Below are 27,820 nucleotides of genomic sequence, written 5' to 3'. Positions count from 1 at the left end.
TTTACTCAATTTTGTATGTTACTGTAACATCTTTAATTGTTCATAACAACTTATTCCATTTTAGTTGGATTTACTCAATTAATAAGGTGTATTTAAGAGATGTGATTGTTTTTGCATTTACTCATTATTTTTGAGTGTAAAAGTGTTGCACCAAAATATTTAAGTAATTATCAGTTTTAGTTCTTAGAGTGTAATGTGCTAGAACACTGCGTTTTAACAATAATCACATCACCCAATTGTAGATCAGTCTTTCTGTGCTTTTCTTTGGTGCATCTGTGCCAGAATATTCTGCTCACTGAGTCATTCAAAGCTCACAGGAGTTTAGGTTGTCTGCAAAGCTTGAGAGCAAAATGCAAACACATGGACTTTAATTTGTAATCCTGATACAAAGGATGATCTTTCCTTTGATCTAAAGTGAGACAGATTTGCAATGAAGAGTTTTAGATTCGCGATCTTTAAAGCCATTATACAACAATCTTCTTGTCACAGGCAGAATATGTTTAATGAATAGAGCACTTTTCAGGTTTTGGTTTGTAATTAGGCTGTGACTCAGTGCTCAGCTTTGCTGAAGTAATGTGTACCAGGGTTCCTACAATAAAAAAGCCATTAAGTTGTAAGTAATAGGAGAGTTAATTAAAAACAGGGACTTTCTTCCAATGAACAACATAAGAACCCTTTTAGGGACAATAAGCCTGGCACTTCTCATTGTTCAGCTTTGAATTAATAATTTTGTCATCAGATGGTGAAAATACTTGTGAATGAATCACATCATCCTGCTAGTTTAAATATAAATGAAATGCACCTGTATGAAGAGTTTTTAAATCAGGGCAGTCTTTATAAACACATCAGCTGATAAACACACATCATCTTTGATATCAAAGTTTTCACGTACTGTGGCTTCAGAAATTGAAATAAAGGGCTCAATCTTTAATAGAGGAATTTTTGACTCTAATCATGAAATGTCATTTATTATGAGGTGCTGGAGATGTTTGGCTCAAAGTACAGACCTGGTCCTGTGTCTCTCTGTCCAGCGGGGCATTGAGATAAATGACTCCTTCTCTGCTGATGGTGAAGAGCATCTCTGGAAACTCCCCCTCCAGACCATACTCTGCCTGACTGCCACTCCATTTGACCTAAATTAGCACAGACAAATGTATACAAACATTTTATGAGTATTCAGTTTTACATATCTGCAAGTGAATTAAACGCGAATATGGTTTCTTATCTGGGCGCAGCAGGAAAATTGAGCGAAAAACTGTAAACATATAAAGCTTTGCGACCGAGCGTGTAAGATGTATAAATACCGAGTTAAGCTACCATTTGTTTACATGATAAGGAGCCAGTTAAATGCGCTGACACTGATGGGGAACAGAGAGCACAGCCAAAACTAACGATGAAGGCTGAAGGGGATTTTCCACTCTGCTTTACAACCCCCTAACAGAGGGCTGTGCAGATGGGCTGAAAGGGCCCTAGTAGCAATCAAACAGCACCCAACAAGGACAAGAGCCCAGTTGTATCACAGCTGATGCAAACCCAGGGCATGTGCATCTCCTCAACTCACTGTCAGACACTCGTCCCTTGTTTTGGATATAACTGCCCATGTGCAATGCTTCTGTATACACAAAGCCACTTCACACAGCTGGCCGCCTTTCAGTGTTATTGTGTGCTTTGAGACCTTGCAACTTTAAAGACATGTGATTGATGAGCACTGACTCTTTTGTATAGAGTTATATACAAATCATCTATGAAATCATCTGTTTTGCCTCCATCCATGTTTCAGTTTTCCAAGCACGTGCTGTCTCTGTGATATCTTGTGTTTGAGCTTGGTCAAGAGTGGCTGTGCGCCTCTTGGCAGCACTTGGGGCATGATGCTAATCAGTACTTGAATAACGTCAAGTAAAACTCCCAAATCAGGCAATGTTATAATAATAAAGCTGAAGCTAGTTTCTCATTATTTAATAAGCTGACAGAAGATAAGTGTTGTGCAAAAGTCTTGAGACACCCCTCATTCCTTGATGTTTTATATACAAAAATGCAAAATAGTTGCAGTGATTTCTTGAAATGTGCAAACATTGAAATTCAGTAAATAATGCAAAACCAAGCTCAATATTTGGTACGGCCACCTTCCCACATAGCAACCAGGTCTGGCCCGGATCTGGTATCAAGCCGGCACTGCTGGCTGACTTCTGGCATGATAAGACAGATGTCATCCAGATATGGGCCAGGCCTGGCATAGATGGCACTGTTTATGTGATGGCATGCCATATCTGGCTCGATTGTGGTTTGGTTTATGTGGCCCAGGCCCATAGAAAACAGGTCTGGCCCGGATCTGGGCTTCAAGCTGGCAGAGTGTATGTCAACCAGATGTGTGCCAGGTCTGGCAGTGATGGCACTATTATTGTTCCTATTTTCCTGTTTTAGTTAGAAGACCCAAATGCCATGTTGCAATACAATACTGCTATAGTAGCTGGCTGTAGCTCAGGAGGTAGAGCAGGTCACCTACTGATTGGAAGGTTAGTGGTTTGATCCCTGGCTCCTTCAGTCTGTATGTCAAGAGTGTGAATGTGTATGAATGTAGTTAGGAAGCACTCAGTTAACAGAAAGTGTGTGACTGGTGACTGTGGCATGTTGTATAGAGCACTTTTCGTGGGAGACTAGAAAAGCGCTATATAAGAATCAGTCCGTTCACTGTCTGAACAGAGTTATGTTACTTTTGCACTGTTTTGCATGTTCTGGCACATGTTGTTATTACATGGCTTGATTAAGGTACACATTAGGCTGACACCTGGGCCAGAGCTGAAACTGTTCTGGGCCCGCACAGGGCCAGCAGTCTGTCTACAACTCATGGCTCATGGCTGCACACAAATTACACGTGGCCCACCTACCGCAAAGAATGACGGCCCTTTGGTGGCCCAGACTTGGTTTGCCAGGGGTGGCCCACACATGGGCCAGCACAAGGCCAGTTGGATAAACACTGGTGGTCCTGTGCTGGCCCATGTGTGGACAATTTCTGGTAAGGCTTCAGTGAACTATAGATGGAGCAGCTGCAGAGCCAGATACCTCTTTCAGGGCCTGTGTCACATCTCTACTGATTTTTTTTTCCAGAAACTGTTCATCTACTGTAGATAGTCTTTTCAGGTCTAACACCTGCATGACATTTGTTCTTCATTTGTTCAATTTCTTCACAGTTTTTCAAGATTACACAGCGTGTGGTGATATGTAAAGTTTATTGTTAATAGTTCTTTGGGAATAACTTTGCTGATGGAAAAACACCATTCTATGCCTGTAACACTGTTTTATTTTTGTTATTTTTACAACACTAAAGCCATCACTTTACAATACTGACATGGGCACCCAACCACCTTGCATTTTGCCTACTTTGAGCTAAATTTTATCATGAACACCTGAGGGAGCATGGACACTCCCCACCCTGCTGATAGCCTTCTCTGATATGTGATACTGAGGTGGTAGCAAGGTGTGCTGCAGTTCATTCAATTGTCAATTGGAGAAAAGTTATTTAAAAACTTTTCTCCATAAAATCTATTCTTAACACAATCAGGTTTCTAATGACTAATGTTTGATGAGGCACCACAAGTACAAGTATCATCTGTAATATTACTCACTGATCATGAGGCCATGACAGAGTTCGAGTGGGGCTCAAACTAATTCCACAATAAATACTGAAATTTCATGCCTAGTGTGAACGCTAACAGTTCGAAGTATTTAAGAGCTTTGATTCATTCGCAGCTACTGGGGCCCTCACTCCCACTTGAGTCTCAATAGATTACAGTCCTGAGTTCAAGTAGTTTCAGTGGTTGCGTTACACAATCTAAGTTTTTAGGCAATGAAAAACATGCAATAGATAACAAATTAAAATGAATCCCCATAGCCCCGGTGATGCAATCGAATTGATATATGTCTGGATTGCATATTTTAATATCCAGTCGAAGCTTGTTGATTGCAGACTCAGAAAATTTAATCATAACACCAGTCAACACTTACTTTTATAACTGACTATTACCCAGGGAAGGACAATGGCAGAGCGCGTGCTAAGCAGCAGGTTGATTTCGGCATCTGTCACACCAAGGACGGTGTCAGCATGTAAAACACAAGATTTGTCATAGTTGAGTAGATGCCGACATGACTGCTTCATTTATCTGAGACAGTAGGGGAGGTGGGATGTATAGAGTGGGTTCTTGGACACGATTCTCTATGTATGTGTCATAACAGCAGTTAGTCCCACCACCTACTGAGCACAGCAGTATTAGAACACCGCGTGGGCGAAACAAGGCTTCCCCCAACTAAACACCATGTTAACCTAATCCGGATTTGTGTGATTTTAGTTAGTGTTCACGTAGATGATTCAGTAAAGGAACAAGAGGGCTCATTTCACACTCTACTAACACATTTTTCATTAGGAATTAAAAGAGAAACACACAGGAAATCTGCTCATTGAGAGATTTCCAGACAGCCTTGTTTACATATAGAGACACAGATGCTATGTGTTGATATTAAATAATAAAAAGGTCACCGAGCCAGAGTATTACATTATAAATAACTACTAAACCTTTAAGATAAAACTGTAGACTTTGCAGCTGATTTGAACTGGCTTTTGAAAATATGACAAAAAAGAAATCAAATCAGCCCACGCTTGTGAATCCACACGTTTTCTGTGGGTGGCAGGGGACGTTGGAACAGGAGAGAAGAGAGACTGAGGGCGAGTGTGAGGGGGAGGTGGGAGAAAACCAGAGGAGGGGGAGGTATTGCGGTGTACCTGCTGGCCAAAGCGATTCTCACAATTTGATTGAGCTTTATATTCAGCTCTGCAGGCCCCATTGTTTCCACAGTTCTCGGAAGTGAACAACTAAGATTAGTTTTTTTTTTAAATGCAGGTGTAGATTTAAAAGATTTCCTGACAAAGGGTAACTACCACCGCAAGCAGATTTTTTTGCCATGTGTTACATTATTGAGTTATTAATAGACATGTAGTAGATATGGCAACATTATAAAAAGCAAAGGGTTAGAAAAGACCAGGCTCAGACACCGACCTATAAATAGAAATTACATAGATACCACGAGATGCTTTTTGGAGTTAATCCAGTGTGAAAAAGGGACCGGCTCTGTGGGATTGTTGGCTTTTTTTGAAGAAAAGATGGCAATCAAAAATTTTCCATGGTATTTCAAGTTTCAGACATGAAATCGTACTCATATCTTCATGCAATCATCAAAGTTTACTTTTGATTTCAACACTCCTTTGTGAGGCTGCAGCACTTAGATTTCTTTATCAATTCATCTTTCATTGCTTTTTAATTAGTATTTACTTAATTTAATCAGAAATGTCATGAAATCACAAATGTCTCTTTACAAGCTGATGGCTTTGGATATTTTGTTGTGGACAACTAAAGGTGTTAAAACTCAAAGATATTCAATTTACAATAGGTCTCAGTTGGATAGAAATACTTACACAGTAGTTTTTAAGGTTACATCACAGCAGCAAGAAGAAGAGAAATGTGCCAAAAAATAATAGGAATGACTTTCTATTGAACTGGACCTTTCTTTAGATTATACAAGATATTCAAATATTTGTAGTAAGCCGTACAATACGATTAAAATTGCACTCCATATGTTCTGTGTATTTGAGTTTAGATTTTGGCTTAAAGCTGTAAGATTTGTGTAATACCCCTCAGAGTGATGGTAGGTTTGTGGGCGGGCAGCAGTGAGTGAGTAAATATGGGAGTTAAAGTGACTCAGTCAGGAGGTGGCCTGAAAGGATCCATGGCATTTGAACAGCCTCAATAATTTAGTATTTGGTCACTTAGAAGGAAACACTAAAAACAGCAACAAGCAATGTGAGGCCACTTTACTCAGACCACACTACTGACAGCATTTGCTTGATTGCAACATGATAACATCTTTTTACTACATTAATAATGCCGCACCATTTAATTGTTGTTGTTTTTTTAAATCATGTACAAAGGGCTTTACTTTAGATGGTGCATACAGTGCTAACATGGTGCATTTGTGTTGAACTGTTGCTGAGTCAATACAATCTTTTTGGTGTTTTGCTGTCTGACCTGTGAGATGGGTATGGGGTAAGGGCCCGGAAGATTTTCCTGAAGCCGTACAGGGTCAGGTGATGCCCAGGTGTTTCCTGTCACCTCAACAGTAACAATGCCAGCGGAGAAGAAGGCATCCGCCCTCCCAGCCATATCCTTCACCATCACTGAGAGCTTGTAACGACCACACATCTCTGGGTCCAGAGTAGAGGCTCCTGGTGGTGACAGAGGCATAAATTATACAAGAAAGCCTACAAGACTTTCTACAAGACAGCACTTTATTGGAACATATGTTTTACTTTCCAGAGTGCAAAAAGGCAAAAGTCCTGAAAGCTAAACAAGCAAACACACCATAATAACATAAAGACAATCCAATAATCAAAGCATTAACATGTCCTCACATGTCTGAGTGCTCCTTCTATCCCTTCTTTTGCAATTTCTTTGTTAAATGGAAGCAAAATAACATAAACAGCCGACTTGAAGTGTAATTGTGACCAGGTAGCCTAAAGAAAAGGTGCAAAAATCAAGGAGGCAATTTTCACTGCTGCTCATCTTGTGGAAATCATCAGCAGCGTGGGCCAGAAAGGACCGGCAAGTGTGAAAGTCATCCAGCTCCTGCCAAACCGTAGCAAAGGGCAATTCCAAAGCTACAGAAATAGCACTGGCACACAAGAATTTCTCGCATGTGTGTCCGCTGGACTAGAAGCGATATCACTGAATAATGTTATGGTAATACTTTTGTATCAAATATTTATACATTACTGGCTTTTTTGTGATGTCAGGCTTTTCCAAGACTTTTCATTATGTTCACATTTTGATCCTGTTTTAACAACTTCAACTTGCGTTTCTCAGAAGTGTTTTAAAGGTTCTGTACATATGTCTGCCTCTATGATTAGAAACTGACCACCAACAGCTTTTTCAGGAAAATATCAATAATAAAAATATTTCCTGATATTCTTTGTTTTGTTTTATGGGGGAAAAGGATTACTTGGTGTGAGTATTGTGCTCCTGCAGACAACATATTTGGACAATAACAGATTTCCTTTACTTAAGCACATTCATGTGGAAATAAATGAGATATTACAGAGAATTTACTTTTTGATTTTAATATGGAATTATTTAAATCACTTATTTAAATAAAAGAATTGTGTTTTAGAAACGTTTACACACACTAGATGTTTAAAGGTTATTGGACACTTGGATGCTAAATCACTGGTGGACTGAAGTGCATCGTTTCAGTGTTGATATCTGCAGAAAAGAGCTCACAGCAGCTCATACATGGGCTACAATTTAGATTCCATTGTGACAATGAAGAAGATAATAATGAGGTTCACTGTCAAAGAGATATAAAAATAGTTTGCCATAGTCAATATCTGGATTTTTTTTTCAAGCAAAAACTATGCATGCACATGAAATCTAGACAATTGCTGGCAACATAGTAGACCAATCAGTGCAAGTCTTGTGCATGATGGTGAAGATAAACCTGTTTATGACTGCAAATCAAGTCAAGAATGCTCGACATTGATGATGGTGAGCATGTTTCCCTCTCTGTCTCTAAAGCCTTAACAGAAAACAGTAAGGTTGTGTAATGGTTTTGTGGCCTTGTGAAATGAAGTGAAAGTAAAGAAAAGAACTGCTCATGACCCACAGCGTACCAACACAGAGCTGCTTCCTTTTGTTGCTTTGGCATGCGTGACTGCTATTGCATCTGATTTCATTGCTGAATGGAGCAACGGGCTGAATGAATGAGGTAGAGGAGCATCCGGTCCATTAGAATTCACTGCATGCCATTTCATCATTCAAGAGGACAAACTGTCTACATGATAAGCTCCTAAGAAATAAGAAAGCAATTTTTAATAAATGTAAAGAGTTGGCCTCTCAAATTGCAGAAAGTTAAACCTACATTGTAACGCTGCACTCTAGGTGACCCTCCACGCTGATTTGTTGGGAAAATATATGTTGAAGATTCCCTTTATGGATAAAACACTCCCCACAAAATTATCTTGACTATTTCCTTTCAGCGGCTGGTTGAGACTGACCTTCCTCAGTGAGTGAAACCTCCCCAGAGACGGCATGGATGGAGAACATTTGGCTGGAGGGAATCCTGGGTGTTTGTTCCATCAGGCTGAAGCGCAGATCAGCGTGGGGACTGTTGCGGTCGTCGCGATCTAGCGCTTCCACTTGCATGAATGGTATTCCTGAGAGATACGGGTGACACAGAATTAAAGAGTGGGACAAAATGTCTCAATTTCCATCCTAACTATACCAAGAAAACATGCTGATGTGAAGGCAAAAGAACAAAAACATGGGTTGTGTAACAGCAAATCTTAAAAGTTAAAAGATGAAAACTCTACAAAATGCCTAGTCTGCACAGACAGAGTAAAACAGTAACAGAATTAGCTTCAGTGAGTTGACCTTTGTGGGAAATTCAAACAGAAAGCTGATCAACACAAAGGTGTATGTACCATCATGGTTTTCTTAAATGAGAAATACATAAAAACATAATGGAGTTAATACTATGAGCTAGACCCTGTGTATATCGAAAGGACTTCAGATGGAATACACTGGGGCCTTTGTATCAAATAAATGTGATCACCAAAACCCATGACAAAGTCTTTTTGTGTGTGTGTGATTGAAATGATGCTGTTTGCAACGTTATTAAATCTATTTATACTGATGTTAAGGTTAAACTGCCGTTTCCACGGAGATATGAGGCATGTTTTTTCACTGTTGACGACATTCAGCATATTTCATAAATCAGGACTGACGAATGTGACCCAGCCTTAAATTGGCTGTGTAATACGTTCACATCTGAGTGCAAGGTTCTCGTACCCTTGAGAAGCCCGAGCTGCACGCTGCCTCTCATGCTCTCCTCTATGAACGTAGGCACGTTGTCATTCTTGTCGATGACACACACTTCAACATTGAAGCTCTGATGATGCACTGACGTTCTGAAGGACACCTGTGACGCGAACACAAACATGTTCTGTAAGAAACACATGCTGGAGCCCGCGTCCACCCTGTTCATGCGAATCGTTTAGCAGCCCCAAACTGCTTTGAACAACAGCACGTGATCATTATGAACAAGATGATGAACAAGAGTATAAAAATGTATTTTCTATGTGAACTATCTGTATGGCACATTGGAGAAAGTCATTCATTAGCCGAAACATGACTGAAAATTGCTTTTGGTGCACTATGATCAGAAAAGAAATGTTTTTATACCTGCAGAGAGTAAGATGGCTGCTTTTCCCTGTCCAGTGGTTTTAGGGCGTACAGAAACTGAGCATCGACTCCAAATATGCCCTCATCATCTCCTGTTACCACCAGGTCACTATAATTAGATGGCAGGCTTTGAAGCTGTGGGGATGAAGACAAAAAGTATGCATGAAAACAATCAGTTTGTCATCCTGGTTAATGGTTAATGAAAAAACAGGCACTACAAGCAACTACACAGATGCACCTGCATTTAAACTAGATGACATTGCAACAAATGCAGCATGATTAAAGTGCAAGCGATAATCTGCTCTTCACGTTTTATCCTTTTCTGGTAAGTTGGTTAAAATTGAGCTTTTTTTACTCTCTGCCGTGTTCACTAAGAGACAATAATTGAGCTCCCACAATAGCTGACCACCATTTGTTCCATATGCCTTATGAGAAAGCAGAGCTGTGGTTTGCCAACAAGCAGCAACATTCCTTTGGGCTTCTTGTGAAAAAAATAACATTCAAATACTTGAATAAAAGATAAAGGAAATTCTCAAAGTTGAATCTAAATCCGATGTCTTCATCTGGAGGCTACGCGTTTGTCTCTCTTTATTCACTTTGTTAGTTAAAAGTGTGCTAATCTGCTTAAAATAGCCCCAAAAGAGCCACAAAGTGTACTTATGTTTGAATAAGATAGAGTTTGAGTTAGACTGAGTAGGACATCTTTACTTCTTCTTCGCCTTCTTTAGACACCTCCCTTCAGGGGCCACCACAACAGATCATCTGCCTCCATCTCACCCCGTCCCAGCTCTCACATCATCCTTCACTGCATTTATGATTTATTTTGAGGTCTTCTGGGTGGGTGAAAGGGCATTACCAAAGCAGGAATGGACCAACAGGCTGATTTGTTTGAGCTTTTATAAGTGTTTTATTGACAGTAAAATATGCTTTAGAATTTCTATTTACCAGCCTCCTGCCATTCAACTTCCCCAATGACGAAATTACTTGATTACAAAAAATCCATACAATGTTGCAGTGCTTAATGAGAGGACGCTCATGGATGCTTTGAAGAAAAAATATAGCAGCGTCTGAAAAATCTACTTTAGAGCAGACGCTGAAACTGCGTATTTACAGTAATCTGCGAGTTTAGCCCTCTCTGACGAACACAACTTCATGAAAAGGTTTTTGCCTTAAACGAATGTGAAGCAATTATTATGTCTATTCCATTTATAACACAAAGTGGGGTTATTATCCTCCATTGTGGCCATTAACAGGCTATTTGTGTGTGAGTCAAAATGACACCCAGACTGACATCAAAGCCTAAATATATTCCTATGTTTCATACAAGACGTGACGACACCACAGTCCAGCCCAATAAAATGCCAACATTCATGCTGTTGCATAACCCAGAGGAGGTCTGACTGACAAGTATGAATTAAACATCCTGTCTGCCACCCAGATGGACTATATGCAGAGACTGAGGCTGACACCTGACAAGCATTGTGAACATGCCAATTACCAGGTTTATACACTTTCAGGTCTGAGTGCAGGAAAACACACAGATCCAGCTTTGGTTTGCAGCATAATTTCCTTTTCTATCAGTTTATTTTTCAACATGTTACTGATTACCGAATGATGATTTTAAATGTTAAATCTTGATTAAATTTTGCATTTCTGACTTTTAAATAGTGAAAGGTCACGCTTACAACACAGAATTCTTACCAAAGTGCATTTGAAATCAAATCAGCTTGTATTTCTGCTTAGATATATAATTACCTAATCGCCATGATTAAAAAGGTTACGTTTAGAGAAACACATCTGCTTTCTTGGAAAATGAGCACAAGAAGTACAAGAAGTTTTAAGTGCCTTACCTTGGTTAGATACCATGGGAAAATACCATCGTAGTTTTCAGGGACACCAATTTTAACATTCGTCCCAGCACATGGTGTAGATGTATAAAGTACTGCCCACTGTGAAACAAAATATTGTCTTGGTAGCAGCTAAAGGTTCATGCAATAATGTTATCTTAGTATGAAAGGTTAATGTAATACAAAAAAATCTGCTTACTATGAGAGCTGTGAAGAGCATTGGTGTAGCTCCTCTCTCGGCCATGTGCCCCCTGCAAACGGGATAAATGTATAATCATAGCATTTCAGACCAACTGGTCTTAGCACGACAAACACTTTGTTAAAGAGGCACCACTTACGAGAGGATTTCGCAGTTTTTAAATGAGCAACAGCGTGCACTCAAATGCACAACCACCTATGAAACCACTACATGCCACATTTGAGCCCACACAGTGGACAACAAGAAAGACACTTTTGATTGGAAAGCAAAAGTCAATTTCTTTTTAGGTTAATCTAAAAACAAAGCGTATTTCATCATTAATGCCTGACAAATATCTTGTAGCTGTGTAGCAGTACCCAATCACTCTGAATTATGGTCATGGTAATCACTTACAAACTCCTCTAGCTGCAATTAAAGCCTCCAAAGTACAAAAGATAAGCTGTGGGTATACTGTAGCTCGACAGTAATTATGATATAGGAACATGCAATTAATAAAGAAAATTAATAAACAAACTCTATTCTCTAAACAAAAATGTTTCATCTTACCTTCTCCAAATGATGCGTGTGCTCCCTCTGAGAGGTGTGAGAGGAGTTTAAATTGGGTGGAAAAACTGAGCACTTGTACTCCTTTTGGTGGATTAATGGTTAACACTTTGCGAGGAACATGCTTAACTGCCTGTTTTCCTTCCTGCAAAACCAGTGACCAGTGAGGTTCCATTGCACCGATAAGATCAAATGAATATTGATGAGGATGTACGTCCACATTTACTCAATTTCTGCTGCGTTACGCTGAATGCCTCGGTGCCTTGGGATTAAAGACAGAAGGCAGTTTATGGATTGTTTTTTATATTTTATTGAAAAAGGAACTCAACGTAAAAAGAATTTTCAAATCATGTCAAAATTCACAAGACTAGTATAACTTATTGCTTTACTCAGACATTCACAACCTGAATTCAGCGTTATGGGAAAAAAAACATAGAATAACAGATGTTTTGAATAGTCCTCAGTAACTCTGCCGAGGCACGAACCTGCGTACCACACTTCAAGTAAAATATGACTCCAGAATACCTATCATCATTATCCTTTGCCTTGTCTTACAATACAATGAGATGTATGTTGCCTTCAGCGTGACTCAAATATTAGTATATACATCACCCCCCACCCCCTACCCATTTAGTTAAAGGGCACAACATTAACCTAACCGCAAGGCAATTTCGCAGCACATAGAAATAACAAGCCTTTGTGGATTTTTTTTTTCATACATACTGATGACAATGTGTTTAAGGCAGACAATAAAATAAATGCAGGTTATCACCATGATATAACTCAAACAACATCAGTCATTTCATTAACAATAGCTTCTTTTTGCTTTTGGTTGATGTCTAGAAAACAAAAATATATTTCAGTACAGTTCTGTTAGTCCTTTTGGGTTAGTGTTAAAACACACAGCATCTGGTCTTCAGAGGCCAAGGGGGAAAAAATTGTCCTTCTGTCCCATCTGTCACTCAGAGAACTGTTAGGTCATGGCAGGACTTTGACTTCTGCCTGAAAGCCATTTTCTTGTTCTTGCGTGCGACCATGCGACCCAAAAACCTTTTAGCCTTCTTGCCGATGCTCTCTCTGCGTCTGCAGTTGGCCATGCGCCGGGCGTTCTCCTCCTTGCTGTCTTTTCTCAAACGGATCTGTCTGACGATGCCCTCAAACAGGTCCTGCACATTGTGGTGAAGTGATGCAGACGTCTCGATAAACTTGCAGTCGAATACCACTGCACAGGCACTTCCTTCTGTAATGCAGAACACAGGAAAGAAGATTAAAACCCTGAGAAAGTTCACACTGAAATGGAAAACTGTAAGCTTAGAGATGACGAATTAGCCCTAAGTCATGAAAGCGGCAAATCTCTGGCAGATTGCTTGAGCTGCAGAGGAACCTGAATCAACCTGAGCAGTCAGCTGTGAAAAGTGGATTGACCCTAGCAAAATCAGTGAAGCTCAACCATCTGTCAGATTCTGTCTTGAAATGCCTCAAGCAAGGCTTTAGTCAAGTGGATTCAAATCTACCTCCCCTGACTGCACATTTTAAGATCGAGTTTATTAATCTCACTTACCATCTACGGACACCTCTCTGGACCGCACCAGGTCACTCTTGTTGCCCACAAGGATTATGGGAATGTTCTCTGACTGTCTGGCACGGCGCAGCTGAATGCGGAGCTCCGATGCCTTCTCGAAGCTTGATTTGTCTGTCACTGAATACACAATGATGTAGGCGTCTCCCATTCTCATGCACTGGTCCTTCAACCACTGGCTGTTATCCTTCAGGAAAGAAACAGAGACTAAATTTAACATCATACATGGCTGAATGCACCTTTTACAATTTCAAAATCCCTGAATCAATGCAAATGGACAAATACTTCATTAATAATATATAAGTCTCACCTGTTCCCAGATGTCATACAACACGATGGATGCCTCTTCTTCATCCACCAACATAGATCTATCGTAAGTGTTTCCTAAGGGAGGAAAAATAAATATTGTGTTACACACTGGCAGGCAGAGCAAAGTGTCTTTTATCTGAGCAATCGTGTTTGCTGTCAAAGTGTGTTGCTGCTATTTTTTTTCCACTCTGATTTTTGGCACTTTTTTTTCTTTCTGAGTCTACTCATTAAACCAGATCACAGTTTGTGATCACGCCATCACTGGCCTTTTGTAGTTTCCCTTCACATAGTGCTATTGGGTGTGCTTCTGACAGCTGGTGCCGCACTGTATGTGGAAATAGCAATAATCAATGCATGCACAGTCCTCATATAATACTGAATTGTACAGCTTTAGTGCAGCCTTTCTGTAATTTAAAAAAACTGCAGCATTTGTTTTAAATCTACTGGAAATAAGTGTGGTGATGTAAATTGTAATAGTGCACTTAAAAAGTAATATTACTTTAAAATATGTCATAACCGTCCTTCTATATATTTTAGTGTTTGTTCAGTATTGTATAAAATAAAATAAAGCAGCCGTTGGCATGCCCATTTATTACATATCTTCACAGACAATGAAATATCTTCATTGTGTGTGTCTGAGAGTGTGGGTTGCTATGGTTGATGACTCATCCCCAGCATCACCATTTACCTGCTTCATCGCAGTCGTGACTAGCATCCTCAACTCCTCCAAAGACGCGCGCCAGGCTGGACTTGCCGACACCGTGCTCCCCGAGGAGAACCACTTTGTACACCTGGGAGTCCGCTTCGCTGCTGGTGGAGATCACCGAGTCGGAGGAGTCTGAGGCGTAGCTGCCACGGTGCTGCTCGCTTGGGGAGTAGGACGTGCACCGCAGTAAATTGGACAGCTCGTCGGTCTGTCCCGTCTGTGGCGTCGTGGCGCGCAGGTCGCGGTCGTCCACGGGCATGCTTCTCCTGTGTAGATTGGGTAAATTCATTGGGAAGGGCACGCTTCCTCTCCTCTTGTCCATGTTCCTCAATTTGTCACCCTTGTTCAAAGTCATTGTGCTTCTATCGAGGATCTGTGGATAGATGTGCCATGCGTAAATTTGCGATCATTTCAGCCACATTTAAAGAAAGAAGCGCTATCAAGGTCTGCACAGAAATACAGTGGGAGATCATTTTACAAATATGTTTACCATTGTAAGTCATATTGTAAAATAAAAGCTGTTATCCCACATTTAAAGTAAATATATATAAAAATGGTCGACCTGATCTGCCCACATGTTTATTCACAAAAAAAGGTCAAAATCTAACCAAAGCTTGAAATCTCTCCCCAGCGGCCCCTTAAAAACACTTACTCGGTGCTGAAAATTAAATCCAACGAAGGCAATCCAGTAATCCTTGGTATAAAAAGTTGCTGTAGTCGAAAAGCGGTTTTTGCTCGAGTCTGATCAGAGTCGCTGCTCGGGTTATTTATACAGGAGTAGAGTGACGTAGTAGGGATTCGCCCCGGAGACTCGCGTCTCCGTTTATTGTAGTGGTGCGTAACGGTAACATCATGCTGCGGAGGGGGTGTATGATTGGAAGAGCTGAGGAATCTCCCTTCCGCATCCTCAAATGGAGCTTACTTGTGAGGGGGCGGCCAGAGATGAGACTTTGAAGAGGGGAAACCCACTTAAAGCTGGAGTATAAATATTTGATATATATCTAGGAGATGGTTCTAGGTGGGATGTTATAGCCTCACATCGTCACGATGCAAGTGTGTTCAGGTTCACACACTAAATTAATTATCTTAACGAAATGTGTTGTCTGGATCCAACTGATCTGATCTATGAGCACCGTGGCCACAGCGCGGTGGTCAATGCTACATGTATGTAATATCATGAGAATGATATTATGATGATAATATAATATAATATAATATAATATAATATAATATAATATAATATAATATAATATAATATAATACATACTTTCTATAAAAAGCTAAATATTTGTAATTAGACAAGGGCTTCATACAACCACATTTAAATTAAATTTTCGGAGCATTTTTAAACGGTGCTATAAATGCATAAAATTTTAATACACTGTAGGTGGTGGATTATACTCCATATATCCCACCACCTTGGTCTTTCCACGATGAAATAAATGATGCAATCATCAAAACCGTCCTTGAATTTGTAGACGCCTCCTCTTAAGCAGCCAGGTCTAATCTTTATCCGTTATTCTGGTTATACTGTTTGACTGTGCAAAAGGCTTTAAATGGTGTGTGTGGAGGCTATTTCTAGTGCTAAAGGAGAAACACAGAAAGCCTTAGTTTTCTATATTTCACGTCTGGATGTATTGATATGCTAAATATGGATCCAGCATATTCTGCATAATTATTTGGCTGAATATCAGGCCAACAGCATGACGGCACGGCTGGTAGTGATATTGTTAAGTGTCACGTTCAAGTGGATATTGTAAACTCTGAATGGTGCGTTTCTGCCCTCTTGTGGTTACGTGCAGGCATTACAGTTGAACCTTTTGAACTCGACTATAGTGTGCCAGGTGTTTAATATTATAATACTGCACAATGAGTGTGACTTAAGTATTACTTCTGCTGATGTTTGCATTTTTCCACTGTAATTTTCACTATTAAAGAAACTAAATCTTTCAACATTACATAATCAAGTATAGTTTAGTTCACACCACCCTGAAAAAACAAACCATCACTACACCACCCTGGATTTATACTCTTTTCCAGAAAATAGCTGATATTATGTAACTGAATGATGTTTAAAACACAAATGGAAAAAAATCACATACAGTTAGTCACAAATACTTATTTTTTAAAAATTAAGTCCAGCTTGTTCTCATCATATTTCAGCTTCTCCAACACAGTTTCCATATTCTCATGTATTTAACTGGACAGAATGAACAGTTCCCACGGATGCAGAGTAATTGCCGCTTTTAAGTAGGACACCTTTTAGACTGGCATTTGTACAGACAAGGAACAGCCTCCATCACTGGATGCAGTGAAACATTCAAAGATATAGAAAAATATAATAATAAAAATATCTGGATCGTGTTTCTAATTGCCACTTGTGAAACAACAAAATGAGAAAGAAAAACTGACATTATCTTTTAAATCAGCAACCCAAAATGTGTAAATAACATGTACAGCAAATGTGACACATGCCTTTCTCAGATGAGACATCATGTCGCCATCTATTGGCCATAACACAAATACAACGAATTTGTATAAAAAATAAAGCCATATAAGATGCATAGATTTAGTAACTGAATAAACATTAGTAAAATAAATAAATAAATAAATAAATTTCAGTAAAAACAGTACAGAACTTTGGATTTGACAGAAAGTTTTTATAATGCTTCCTTCTGAGGTGATTTCTGATATTCCTGTGTTTTTCATGTCAATTGTCTGTCAGTTGCTTATATTGGTAAGTATACTGTATCCACCACGATTTACGAAAGAGTTATAAGATACAAGAATTACCAGTTTTGTTATCTTAATGACTTTGCGTTTTTTTTTTATCTACATTAGCATCAACCAAGTACTTTTGGCGACTTAAAATATATTTATAGAACTCTTATCTTACGTTTGGTGCAATTTCTGCAGCTTGACAGATTATACGCCAACAAGTCATTTACAAAAGTTTTAAGGCTCTTGTGATCAATTTGGCAGATACCGGAAATCACTTTTTTCCCATGACACCGGAAACCAACCAATAAATGTGACATTGCACATGCGCAAGCCTCTCGTGCGTTCGACCTCTACTGCAAACCGGTGAGTGCTAGCCTCCTCTGTCAGAAACTGGGTTTGAATTAAATATATGCTCTTAAGTGTTCTTTGTTGCTCCGTATTTTTGTAGTCTATTATTCACAGCGTCGTGTAGCTCGTCTGATTTTCAGCTAACTTGCCTTTAGCGGTATTGTGCGGTTTTTTTCTCCTCTTGACCTTAATTGCGTGTCTACCTGATTTTTGCAGACTTTGTACTTGGTTGTTTAGCAAAAGGCGCAGTGTCAAATAGCTAACGCTTTGTTTTTTGTGTTTCATGTGTTTTTAATCTGTAGACTTCGGATAAACTCCAGCTGCTGTGGGTGACCTGACCAGAACGTCCCATCGTAATGTATGCCTGCTCTAAGTTCGTCTCCACGCCCTCTCTGGTCAGTTTGATTGAATGAATGAAAACTGATAATTGCTAAACTGCGCCTGTTTACTGATTGAGTATTGTTAGCTGCACTTCCGTCATTGTAAATTATTATAAAGTAGGCTGCTAACACTGGCTGCGAAGCAGTCTTTGACCCTCTGCTAAAGTTAGCTAATGCTCATACCTACAAGGACGTCCTAGCTTCTAATCAGGAGGAAGCTCACTGTGTTGGTTTTCCATCATTTCCTCCAAGTCCACAAACTTAATCTAAAGGATATAACGTATTCCATGTAAGGCTTGAAAAGAGAATCAAGAGAAACATTTTAATGGGTCTCTGTTATTGACTTGTAGTGTTATATATATGTAAAAGCTTTGTCACTGCAGCTGATGTAGGTCTTTCTAATGCTGTTCTAGCATAAATTATGGCGAATCATGTCAAAACACTTTCCCCCCTCTAACACAGGTCCGTGCTGGATCCAGGGCGCTGTACAGACCGCTCTCAGCAGCAGTAGTGTCAGACGGCAGGAGAGCAGAGGTGAGTTGCCCGCAGAGCACACCATTCATCAAGTGACATTTGTCATTTTCTATATTAACACTGTGCAAAAAATAGAAAAGGTAAAATACGGATTTGTTTTATTTTAAGTTAAACGGTAGTAGTAGCAGTAGTTGCATATATATTTGAGATCTTCTAACAAAGAAGCACATTGATTGTTTTTATTACCAACAAATAGTGCCACCCTGCTCACATTATCCCAAAGAAACATTTCTGCAGGCTGAACTGTATATTGAATTGTTAACTGTGGAATTATGGCCACATATCGTAATCGGGTAGATTTAACATGCTGTCTTTGGTCAGAGCCAAAGCAAAAATGACTAATTCATTGTTATGAAAGAACAAACAGAACGAGAGTGTATGAAACGTCTTCCATTTTGTTTTTGCAACCCTACACACTGTGCATCTGTGTATTTCTGTTATAAATATACAACTATAATAATCTTCAAATGGGGAAAACTCCATGTGGGCGTTATTAAAGTTAAATGAGAATCTCAATAACTAGTAACTAAATTTTATAACGGTAAATCTTCATGTTCCCACAAAAATGGGCCATAATGTGATGAGGTACGAATAGAAGCTAGATGTAGTACATCTTAAAATAAGTTTTCTTTAGAGAGGTCTTATTTGATGGGTCTAAATTTTTAGCAGAAGTAATGCTTGCATTAGAAGTAAACTTTACCGTGTGGGAATTATTGTGTTTGATAGTTTGGTGGTTGTTTTTCAGACTGCTTCGCTTCTGGCACCACTGAGCGGCGGTGTCTCCCAGCAGCAAGTGGCATTGCGGGGATTCCAAACCAGCGCCGTGAGCCGTGACATCGACACTGCTGCCAAGTTCATTGGAGCAGGAGCTGCCACTGTGGGAGTCGCTGGATCTGGAGCCGGAATTGGGACAGTGTTTGGCAGCCTTATCATTGGATATGCCAGGTAAATTTAACAAGTCCCCTGTAGTAGTAATGAGGCCATTTATTTTATTTTTACTGTCGAGAAGCGAACGTTTTAGTCTTGTTTACTTAATACCCAAGTTCTTAAAATAATGTGACCTAGTGAACAGGTAATGACAAAAGAAAGAGGAGACCTGAGTAGATTTCTGCCATTTGGTGATTAATTATAAAACCAAAAGATACTTGGCATACTTCATTCTAAATGGCATCACTTAAAATCACTGGGAAAGTGAAGTTAGAGGAATAATGTTTGTTCGTGAAAATAAGATATTAAAGACTTATTTAGCACTGACTAATTATTGATTGTGCTTTAAGCCAAGTCAATCATGGAAAACTTTGGTCTAGCTGTACTTCTTAGGCATCAGCACTACTTAATCTATCTCACTGGCCCCTCTGTCTTCACAGGAACCCCTCTCTGAAGCAGCAGCTGTTTTCTTACGCCATCCTGGGCTTCGCTCTGTCTGAAGCTATGGGTCTCTTCTGTCTGATGGTTGCATTCCTCATTCTGTTCGCCATGTAAAACCAGCTGTGAAAGGATAACTCACAATGTTAACAAGAATAAGCAGTTTGAACAGCTGTGTGATTGCTGGTTATCATGTTTATCTTTGTGTTCTTGAAAGATCTGAATCCATTCACGTATGAAACTCTGGCAAAACATTTCAAGGACTGTTGTGTCCTCGTTGTATATTTAATCAGCAGTTTTTGTTAACAAACATGCAACCAGTAACAGAAATAAAATGTTTAATTCCTCAATTGTTTTTGTACATTTGTGAGGGGAGGTGGGAGGGCTTTCAATAAACATAATGGGGGATACCTGGTAGGATCATGGACCTGTTCCCTTTTAAAAGAAACTCGTACTCTTGTAATGCCAAGCTGTGGAATGAAGTGATTTAAAAGCAAATGTAGCTTATTTATTTAGATTATGCCCATGGAAATGGGTGCAGCGATTTATTGAAATGTCTAAACCTAAATGGAAATACAACACAAAGGCAAAAAATGTTGAGGTCCGATCTCTGGAGAGGCCAGTCCATGATCGACAGTGTTCAAATTCTGTTTTTTCTATCCAGGTATGCTTTTACTGTGTGTGTGTGTGTGTGTGTGTGTGTGTGTGTCATAGTCAATTAGATGATCAAAATCTGACTCAATTCCACACATCTATGGATAAACTGAACCCCCAAACCATGGCAGAGGCTCCACCATATGTTATAGATGGTTGTAGAACTGCTATATTGCGTCTATTTGAAACGAAATCGACCCTCACTGAGACTAGATAAATCCCTTAGATTATGCTGCTAACAGAGTTCCTAAAATTTCCATTTAAAATCGGTTCCTTGACATTGTACGTTATGTAGACACAAAAGTCCTTCCCCACCTGGGTCTAATGCAGTTTTTTTTTTTTTTTTTTTTTTTTTTTTTTAAATGCTTGGATATTTTGTAAGTCAACCTGTCTCCGCCAGGTTTGAGTCCATTATTACACCCTTACCAACGACAACAGTTTTTCCGGTTTAATAGGTGGAACTAAAGCACCGTTTTTGTAGTGAGGGGAAGGATTTGAGGAACGTACTCGTTAGTTTTTAAGTGTTCGCCAGTGTTTTTTGTGTCAAATAGATTTGAACGTTGCCGAAAATAAATTCGGACGTATCAGCTGTGCAGTATCAATAAGACGGGCTAAATGTTTTCAGTAACGCAGTTGTGCCGTATCTGGAGAAAATCTAGCTTTAAAACTAAGAAGTTAACGCCGACACGTTTGTGGCGGTGTCGCTGGGGTAACTGTGACACAGACCGCGATAATGTATCTCAGCAGCTTAATCCAGAGGATCCCCGAAATAACCAGGTAAACATCAGGGAATATGATGTATCCTACTTTTCCCCCCAGTGTTTGTCATTTACTTTTTACTTTTTTCAACAAAATAGAAAATTCTTAATTTAAATTAAAAAATCTATTATTTGCATGTTTTCAGGGGGATTAAAAGCAGCGTGGTTATTATAGTTTTGTATTTCATTATTTATTTTTAATCAGATTTTTTAATTTCGTCTTGTTTTTTTTTTTTGCTTTTTTTTAACCCAGGCTAGTTTCAGTTTCCAGAGTGTGCTTGCTCGTCCCAATTAAATTTTTAGTTTTTGTAAATGTTAATGTTAAATAAAATGTTTTAATAACATGTTTTTTTATTAGTTGCAATGCTAGTTTTCGCGTTTTTAAATATTGTTGTATTTACTGCAATAAAAACTCATAGCTATTTAAATCAGTTGACTCAGATACTTGTAGTCATCCAAAGTATCAATAAAGATGGACGTCAAAGCCCCACCAGGCTAGTTGGGATAATAAATTTGACCAGATCTATATGTAATACGTACAGTCAAACCTCCCAGGGTTGATTTTACACTGGATATCCACCAGGGGTAGCTGCTGTATAAGACCCTAGTTCTTCTTCTTTTTTCTTTTTTTGTAACTTCACTCTTCCATAACCTAAAGGGAACATCAGCAAAACTTAAATGTGCATCAGTTATTTTTGTACATGAACTATTGAGCTGGAAAATAGAATAAAAAATTAAAAATTGTACATTTATCAGTGTATGTAGTGTTTATTTAAGATGTGTTTCCTGAGATAGTGGTCTAAAAAAGTTTTTACCTGAGTGGGACTTTCAACTTCTAAGCAGAAAATGTGCCTAAAGTGGATTTTAAGTTTACTTTGTATAGATTTGCCTAATTTTATTTCTGCCTGGTCTTCATGTAATAGGTAACAAAAAGGCACAAGAAGCAAAGAACTTTGTGTCAACCAGTGCTTGATCACTTTGACCAGCAGTACAGTGAGGAACTTGGTGACTTGTGGCCATATGCAAGGTAAATTTCACCTGAAATAATCATTATGCACGTGGACAGTAATTCCACCTTTTCCAAACTGAGATTAATTCTGTCCCTCAGAGAAGTGCTGCTGGACCCTCAGTCATGGCAGTATGGCATCATGCTCAATCGCTTCACTGCAGTGACAGGCATTGCACAGATTCTTCGAGCCCAGGGCTTTTCCACATTGTTGCCACAAGCAGATGTCTCAGTGCTGCATTCTAATGGTCCCTCCACGGTGTTAAATTCTAAATACCAAGAAGGAAAAGATACTCTGTCAACTCTCTGCATTTCCAAGGGCTCTCCAGGTGACCCCCATCCCCATCCCCAGTCTGACAACAGCTCCTTTGCACTCGGTCAGGACTCTCAGTCAGAACCCGCCCTCAGTTTTCCTCCTCCTTCATTACAGTGCTACATCCACCCGTCCCCCCTGCGATTTCCCTCTCAGGCTCACAGGCCTGGCCAGCTGAAGCAGTACTACCTCCTCAATGCTGCATCCTTGCTTCCAGTGCTGGCTTTGCAAGTCAAAGATGGCGAAAAGGTTCTGGATCTTTGCTCTGCTCCTGGGGGGAAAGCCTTAGCCATAATGCAAAGTGCGAGCCCAGGTAAAAGAGACATTTTTAGAAGACTTTATTTTGATTTTATTTATACTTAATCGGATTAAAACAACCCCAAATGAATTACTCTATTAGTAAAGGGATGTTCACAGTGTAGCCTTTTTTCCAGATTATGTGTGCTTGGTAAAAAGAACTTGGGGGAAAAAGAAACATGTTGGCTTTTATTTTGAATATTAAACACACATTTTGCATCTAAGTCGCTGCAGATGATTGTAAGGAATATTTTTGTCTGCTGCGAATAACCCATTTGCATTGAATACTATAATCAGTAATGCTGCCCTGTGCTGTGTTCCAGCGCTTCTCTGCTGTAATGAACCAGATCTTCACAGACGGGACTGGCTTGCCAAAACCCTGGAGTCGTTTTTGCCTCACTCACTAAAAAGCAGAGTGATTGTGTCTGCACAGGACGGACGGTCTTTTGGGCAGAGCGAAGCGGGTTTATATGACAAGGTTGGCAAAGAAATCCTATCATGTTTATGGCAGCATGTGATTTTGTCCTGTAAAATAGGGTGACACTTATTTTCCAAGGCCACAGCTACAAATGAATGAGGACAGCAAGCCTTTGAACAGAAACTAATAAACTCAGCAGAGAGGAAAAAAAAGAAAACTGTTTATTCAAACTAGGAGCCAAGAAGAAGCAGACAAATAGCTGGGAGGAATCAAAGAACTCAAAGTGACTCATATTGGAACACAATATTGAAAAAAGGAAAAGGGCTAAAAAGAGTTAGAGTAAGGCACCGTAGGAGGGGAAAAAGACTGAAAGGTAATAGAGTGCAAACAAAATGCAGAGGAGCTTTTTTGAGGGATTTCCAAAATCTGAGAACAAACTTGTTGAAAGGTTCAAAGTTCAGATGTAAAAACTTCAAAGCTGTTGTCTTTTATTCAGTTTTATTTAAATGGTAATGGTTTGGTTTTTAGGGGAAATTTATCTTCCACCTCCACTGACCAAAATTGGTCTGTTGATGGCTCAGGTGCCGTGGGGAAAGTGACATTTATATGGATTATTTTAGATACCTGCAGCATTTTTCATTTTCCTTACATTTTCTTATTCCCTTGCTCTTCCTCTTTGACATGGGCACCAACTACTCGCATTCCTTTCTCTCGCTGCCGTAGGTTTTGGTTGATGCTCCATGTTCTAATGACAGGAGCTGGCTGTATTCGTGCAACAGCCAGCAGGGGGAACAAAGATTGAAGGAGAGAGCCAGGCTTCCTTCACTCCAAGCACAGCTGCTTAGGTAAGCACCCATTCTGACATTGGAAATTCCTGCTTATGCATTAGCCTTATGGTACTCTAATATCTCTACAGGTTGAGAAAAAAAACATTCACTATCCTAATGAGCACGCAATTAAAATGCACTGAAGGAATGAAGGGAATGTACCATAGTCCAGTAGTGAATACAAATGAGAGATAAGTTCTAAACTTGTAGATCAAGAAATGAAGAGTAACTGGATTTAGCAGAACTGCTGTGGGAACATCGTTATTAAATAAGTAATTAGATAATCAAGAAAGATGAGAGGTGAGAAAGGATCAGTCAGGGAGGAAGTGATCCATTACTTAACCGGTTATCCAGCTGGAGCCTGTCCCAGTTATTATAGGGCATCTACAGTCAATTTAGAATCAACACTTAACATAAGAAGCATGATTTTGGACCGTGAGAGGAAGCCGGAGAACCCGGAGAGAACACAAACTCCACACAGGAAGACCCTAGATGTCTCTTGTGTTCAAACCAAGGACCATTTTACTAAGAGGTGACTTTGCTAAACACTGCACCAACCGTCAGTAAAATTACAAACCCCCTGAAAAAAAAGATTTCAGGTAGATTGGATGGTAAATAAACTTTGTTTCAGGTCTCCAACTCAAAATAGCTTGGAGAGTCAAGTGGAAGCTGTAGCAGTTGCAGTTTTAGTTGTAGTTTGCAGATCAGACTGCAGTTAAATCAGTCAAATAACACCAACAAGCACAATATAGAAACAGCATATACAGTTTTTTAAAGTGAAAATGTGTATTGGTTGGTTGAATGGTTACAGCATATTCTTTGATACAATTTAATTCTAGCTGAGGTCTAAGGTGGAATATTTGTCTGCTGATTACAGGTCTGCACTGTTGGCGGTGTGTCCAGGAGGCACTGTGGTCTATTCAACCTGCACTCTGTCCAGCTTTGAGAACTTTTCTGTGGTTGAGACGGTGCTGAAGGACTTTCCTGAGGCTGAAGCTGAAGACCTGTGGGAGGAGATTGCCATTCCTTTATCTAAATACTTTACGTTCAGCTCTAACCCCGGACATGGACAGACAACTCAGGAGGCAACCCCGAAGACACAAGACGCTTCTGTGTCCTTTTATCGCCACAGACTTGGCATTCTTGTGGTCCCTCAGCTTGGCAAGTCATGGGGACCCATGTTTTTAGCTCGGATTAGAACACGGAAATAAAATCTTACCATGCACGGGGACAAAAAGTGAAATGGCATAACTAAACTTGCACAATAACTTTGTGCAAAACACCAAAATTAAAATTTAGATTAAAAACACTGCAAATACGCACAGTGCCTACCTGTGCCAATTATGCAAGAGGAAATAAGCAGCAGCAGTAGTTTAGACACGCAGATATAAAGACATCGGTGTCAAAACAAACGTGGTTAAGAAAGTCATAAATGCTCCTGTTTTAACAGTGCAACACCAACCATCTGCTAAACTATAAGTGCTGCAGCTACAGTTTTTTGTTGTTTGTAGCTGCTGGCTTCTCTGTGTGTGTGTGGGTGTGTTGCAGGAGATTTAAGCAAATAAAAATAGAACGCTGCTCACATCAGTTAAACTCACCTCGAGCTATCCGCATCAAAGACAGAACTTAGACAATATTCCAGTACTTAACACATGTGAGCAGTATTTTATGGCAGTTTGTGTGAAATAAAGAGAAAATGGCGTGAAAGCAGCCACCTGATCACTCACGAGTTTCTTTTTCCACAGGTCCGCTGCCCCCCTAGGCTTAGGAAGGCTTTATTTTTCATTTCAGCCAGTTGTTTACTTGTCCACCCTGTATCTGTATCATTTTGGTTCAGTTTCACTGTTTTCACACCATCAGCTCTTTGTCAGTAAAATTATCTAATTGAAGCATTTAGCAGCCTCAGAGGGCGACGGTTAACTTGGAAGTGACTCAATGCACATTGAAACAAGAGTGAATACAGGACTTATTATATTTAGTCAGCAGCAATATTGCTGCAGAAACTATATGTAAATTAGCAGCAGTCAAAAAATTCACCGTATAAGCTAAAAAGCTAATAAGTTAGTGCCTCCCAGTGACCGCTGCAACAATAAAAACAAACTGAGTTTTTCTATATTAAACATTAATGTATTGTTTACCTCTGAATCCACCTTCTTTCCATTCTGCGGTTAACAAGGACGACCACCTTGGTTCAGAGGACATGCGCACACATCAGAAAGCTTGTAAATCTGTAACGCCGCCGTGTTTAGAAAATATTCTCCACTCAGCTGCTGGCTAAAATGAAAATACAAACCCAAACAGCACTCACACACTCAGACAGATATTAAAAAATGAAGCAACAACACACATTTCCTGCAGGAGGAACAAAGCTGTCAGAATTGCAGAAACTGTTGGCAGGTCTGTGTCTGAGTCTGAACTGCTGCTGTTATTTTCTTGGAAGTGCAGGCGTGTGTCGCAAAGCGGGCTGCATGGCCATGACAACAAGGGAGGCACGCACACATAAATACCAATTAAGAAAATGTTTATTTAGGAATTACGAAATCATGATAGCTTAAACAATGGTGAGTGTAGTAAGCGAGTGAATTTGTAAAGAGATGGCAGATGCAGTTTTGTGCTGCTCAAGCGGAGAACCACATAGTAACTGAGTGGCTAAGGCTTTCATAGGCCAGGTGGTCCTAGCCTCTCTGATTGTGGACAAACCCTATTAGTACGGGCAGAAAAGAAGCTGCCACCCAGTCAAGCTGAAGGAAACCAAGATGGAGAGAGCTGATGATGTAAGAGTTGTGATAAAAAACACCTGCACAGTTTAGTCTGTTTGAAGCGACTTTTTAAATTCCCTTATAATGGTAGAGAATGGGAGTTGACATAAGAAGACAAGCACCACCGTCTCCAAGCCTTATTTGCTTTTGACACAAGTCCTCAAAGAATTTTTCAAGTTTCTGTCTAAACACCCATACTCAATGTGAATGTTGGATGTTGTCAAAGTAATGCAAAAACAAGTCCAAATGTTTGCCGACTCGACCAGAAACTAAAGTTTTTCTGTCTGAGAGATTTGTTTAATAGCCAGGAAGAGCAGTAATGATCAAATTAACACAGTTTCTCTGTTTATTTCTGCTATTGCTCTACGGCACTGTCCAGAAATAATCTCATATGTGCTGTCATACACCCCTTTAGTGTTACTGTTGCATTTTGCAGTGATGTATTACCTGGGAGGACTTTTCTTGTGTGAAAAGTAGATATTTCATGAAAGATTTGTAGCTTCTCATCACCCTGTGATTGCTCAGATCAGAAGAAAAAGGTGTATTGGCAGTAAACACAGACAATAATATACAAAAAGTCATATATTCCAACCTTTCTGCACATAACGGAGTGACAAAATAAGCTCTTGCAAAGGCAGTTATGTGTGGAAGCATCAAATATATAAGGCCGGTGCTTCCGAGCAACCCTCCGAGACACCGTCAAAGACATGATTGCTGAAATAGCGTTGCACCGGTTTCATCCGACTACTCCGTGTGGCCATAGACACAAGCATTATTTGAGTGCATTTATATGGCTATTTATACTGGCCGCCCTACTTCTGCTCCACTTTTGAGTGTCTTCGAAAAATAGCTCCAGTCTTTGATATGAGCGAATCATTACGCTACCATAACATCAGCACAACTTAAAAGTGGTGAGATGTGGAGATGAAGTGGGGCTTCATTAGGGTTAACCATATTGCTGACCTTTGTGTGAACC

General features: G+C 39.7%; 4 protein-coding genes across 6 annotated transcripts in view; 2 read left to right on the top strand and 2 right to left on the bottom strand.

Annotated features, from left to right (window-relative positions):
- The window catches only part of cdh16 (cadherin 16, KSP-cadherin), a 49,464-nt gene extending 37,419 nt beyond the window's left edge, over positions 1-12,045 (bottom strand). Inside the window, exons 1-8 of one of the 2 annotated variants that reach the window (XM_005937169.2) lie at positions 11,874-12,045; positions 11,328-11,379; positions 11,132-11,230; positions 9,282-9,416; positions 8,889-9,018; positions 8,096-8,254; positions 6,075-6,271; positions 1,008-1,133 (exon numbers count right to left, since the gene is read on the bottom strand). In XM_005937169.2, coding sequence (XP_005937231.1) covers positions 1,008-1,133; positions 6,075-6,271; positions 8,096-8,254; positions 8,889-9,018; positions 9,282-9,416; positions 11,132-11,230; positions 11,328-11,372 — 891 coding nt within the window. In that variant the 5' untranslated portion in view covers positions 11,373-11,379; positions 11,874-12,045. Of the gene's footprint in view, positions 1-1,007; positions 1,134-6,074; positions 6,272-8,095; positions 8,255-8,888; positions 9,019-9,281; positions 9,417-11,131; positions 11,231-11,327 lie in introns of both variants that reach the window. The other variant, XM_042220999.1, reaches the window with a different exon arrangement.
- Positions 12,046-12,156: 111 nt separating this feature from the next.
- rrad (Ras-related associated with diabetes) lies at positions 12,157-15,372 on the bottom strand. Its single transcript, XM_005937168.3, has 5 exons — positions 15,117-15,372; positions 14,447-14,837; positions 13,760-13,833; positions 13,432-13,636; positions 12,157-13,110 (listed from the first exon to the last, which is right to left on the bottom strand). Exons 2-5 carry the CDS (start codon positions 14,817-14,819, stop codon positions 12,833-12,835), a joined length of 930 nt encoding a protein of 309 aa, XP_005937230.1. The 5' UTR covers positions 14,820-14,837; positions 15,117-15,372; the 3' UTR covers positions 12,157-12,832.
- Positions 15,373-17,416: 2,044 nt separating this feature from the next.
- LOC102313499 (ATP synthase F(0) complex subunit C3, mitochondrial) lies at positions 17,417-20,162 on the top strand. Of its 2 annotated transcripts, none has more exons than XM_005937166.2 (5): positions 17,417-17,548; positions 17,836-17,928; positions 18,376-18,447; positions 19,193-19,392; positions 19,815-20,162. In XM_005937166.2, the coding sequence occupies exons 2-5, from the start codon at positions 17,890-17,892 to the stop codon at positions 19,927-19,929; spliced, it is 426 nt and encodes a 141-aa protein (XP_005937228.1). In that variant the 5' UTR covers positions 17,417-17,548; positions 17,836-17,889; the 3' UTR covers positions 19,930-20,162. The 2 variants fall into 2 exon arrangements, with proteins under 2 accessions (XP_005937228.1, XP_014193868.1); XM_014338382.2 differs by lacking the exon at positions 17,417-17,548 and adding an exon at positions 17,573-17,690.
- A 673-nt stretch (positions 20,163-20,835) lies between these two features.
- On the top strand, positions 20,836-27,425 carry nsun3 (NOP2/Sun RNA methyltransferase 3). The gene is made up of 6 exons (XM_005937165.3): positions 20,836-21,243; positions 22,148-22,251; positions 22,333-22,856; positions 23,164-23,318; positions 23,982-24,103; positions 24,963-27,425. Exons 1-6 carry the CDS (start codon positions 21,082-21,084, stop codon positions 25,294-25,296), a joined length of 1,401 nt encoding a protein of 466 aa, XP_005937227.1. The 5' UTR covers positions 20,836-21,081; the 3' UTR covers positions 25,297-27,425.
- The last annotated feature ends 395 nt before the right edge of the window (positions 27,426-27,820 follow it).

The sequence above is a fragment of the Haplochromis burtoni genome, unplaced genomic scaffold (genome assembly GCF_018398535.1).
Source record: "Haplochromis burtoni strain Fernald_Lab_line unplaced genomic scaffold, NCSU_Asbu1 Contig_59, whole genome shotgun sequence".
NCBI classification, from domain to species: Eukaryota; Metazoa; Chordata; class Actinopteri; order Cichliformes; family Cichlidae; genus Haplochromis; species Haplochromis burtoni.
The sequence above is the reverse complement of the archived record's forward strand: the minus strand, read 5'-3'. Positions and strand labels throughout refer to the sequence as shown.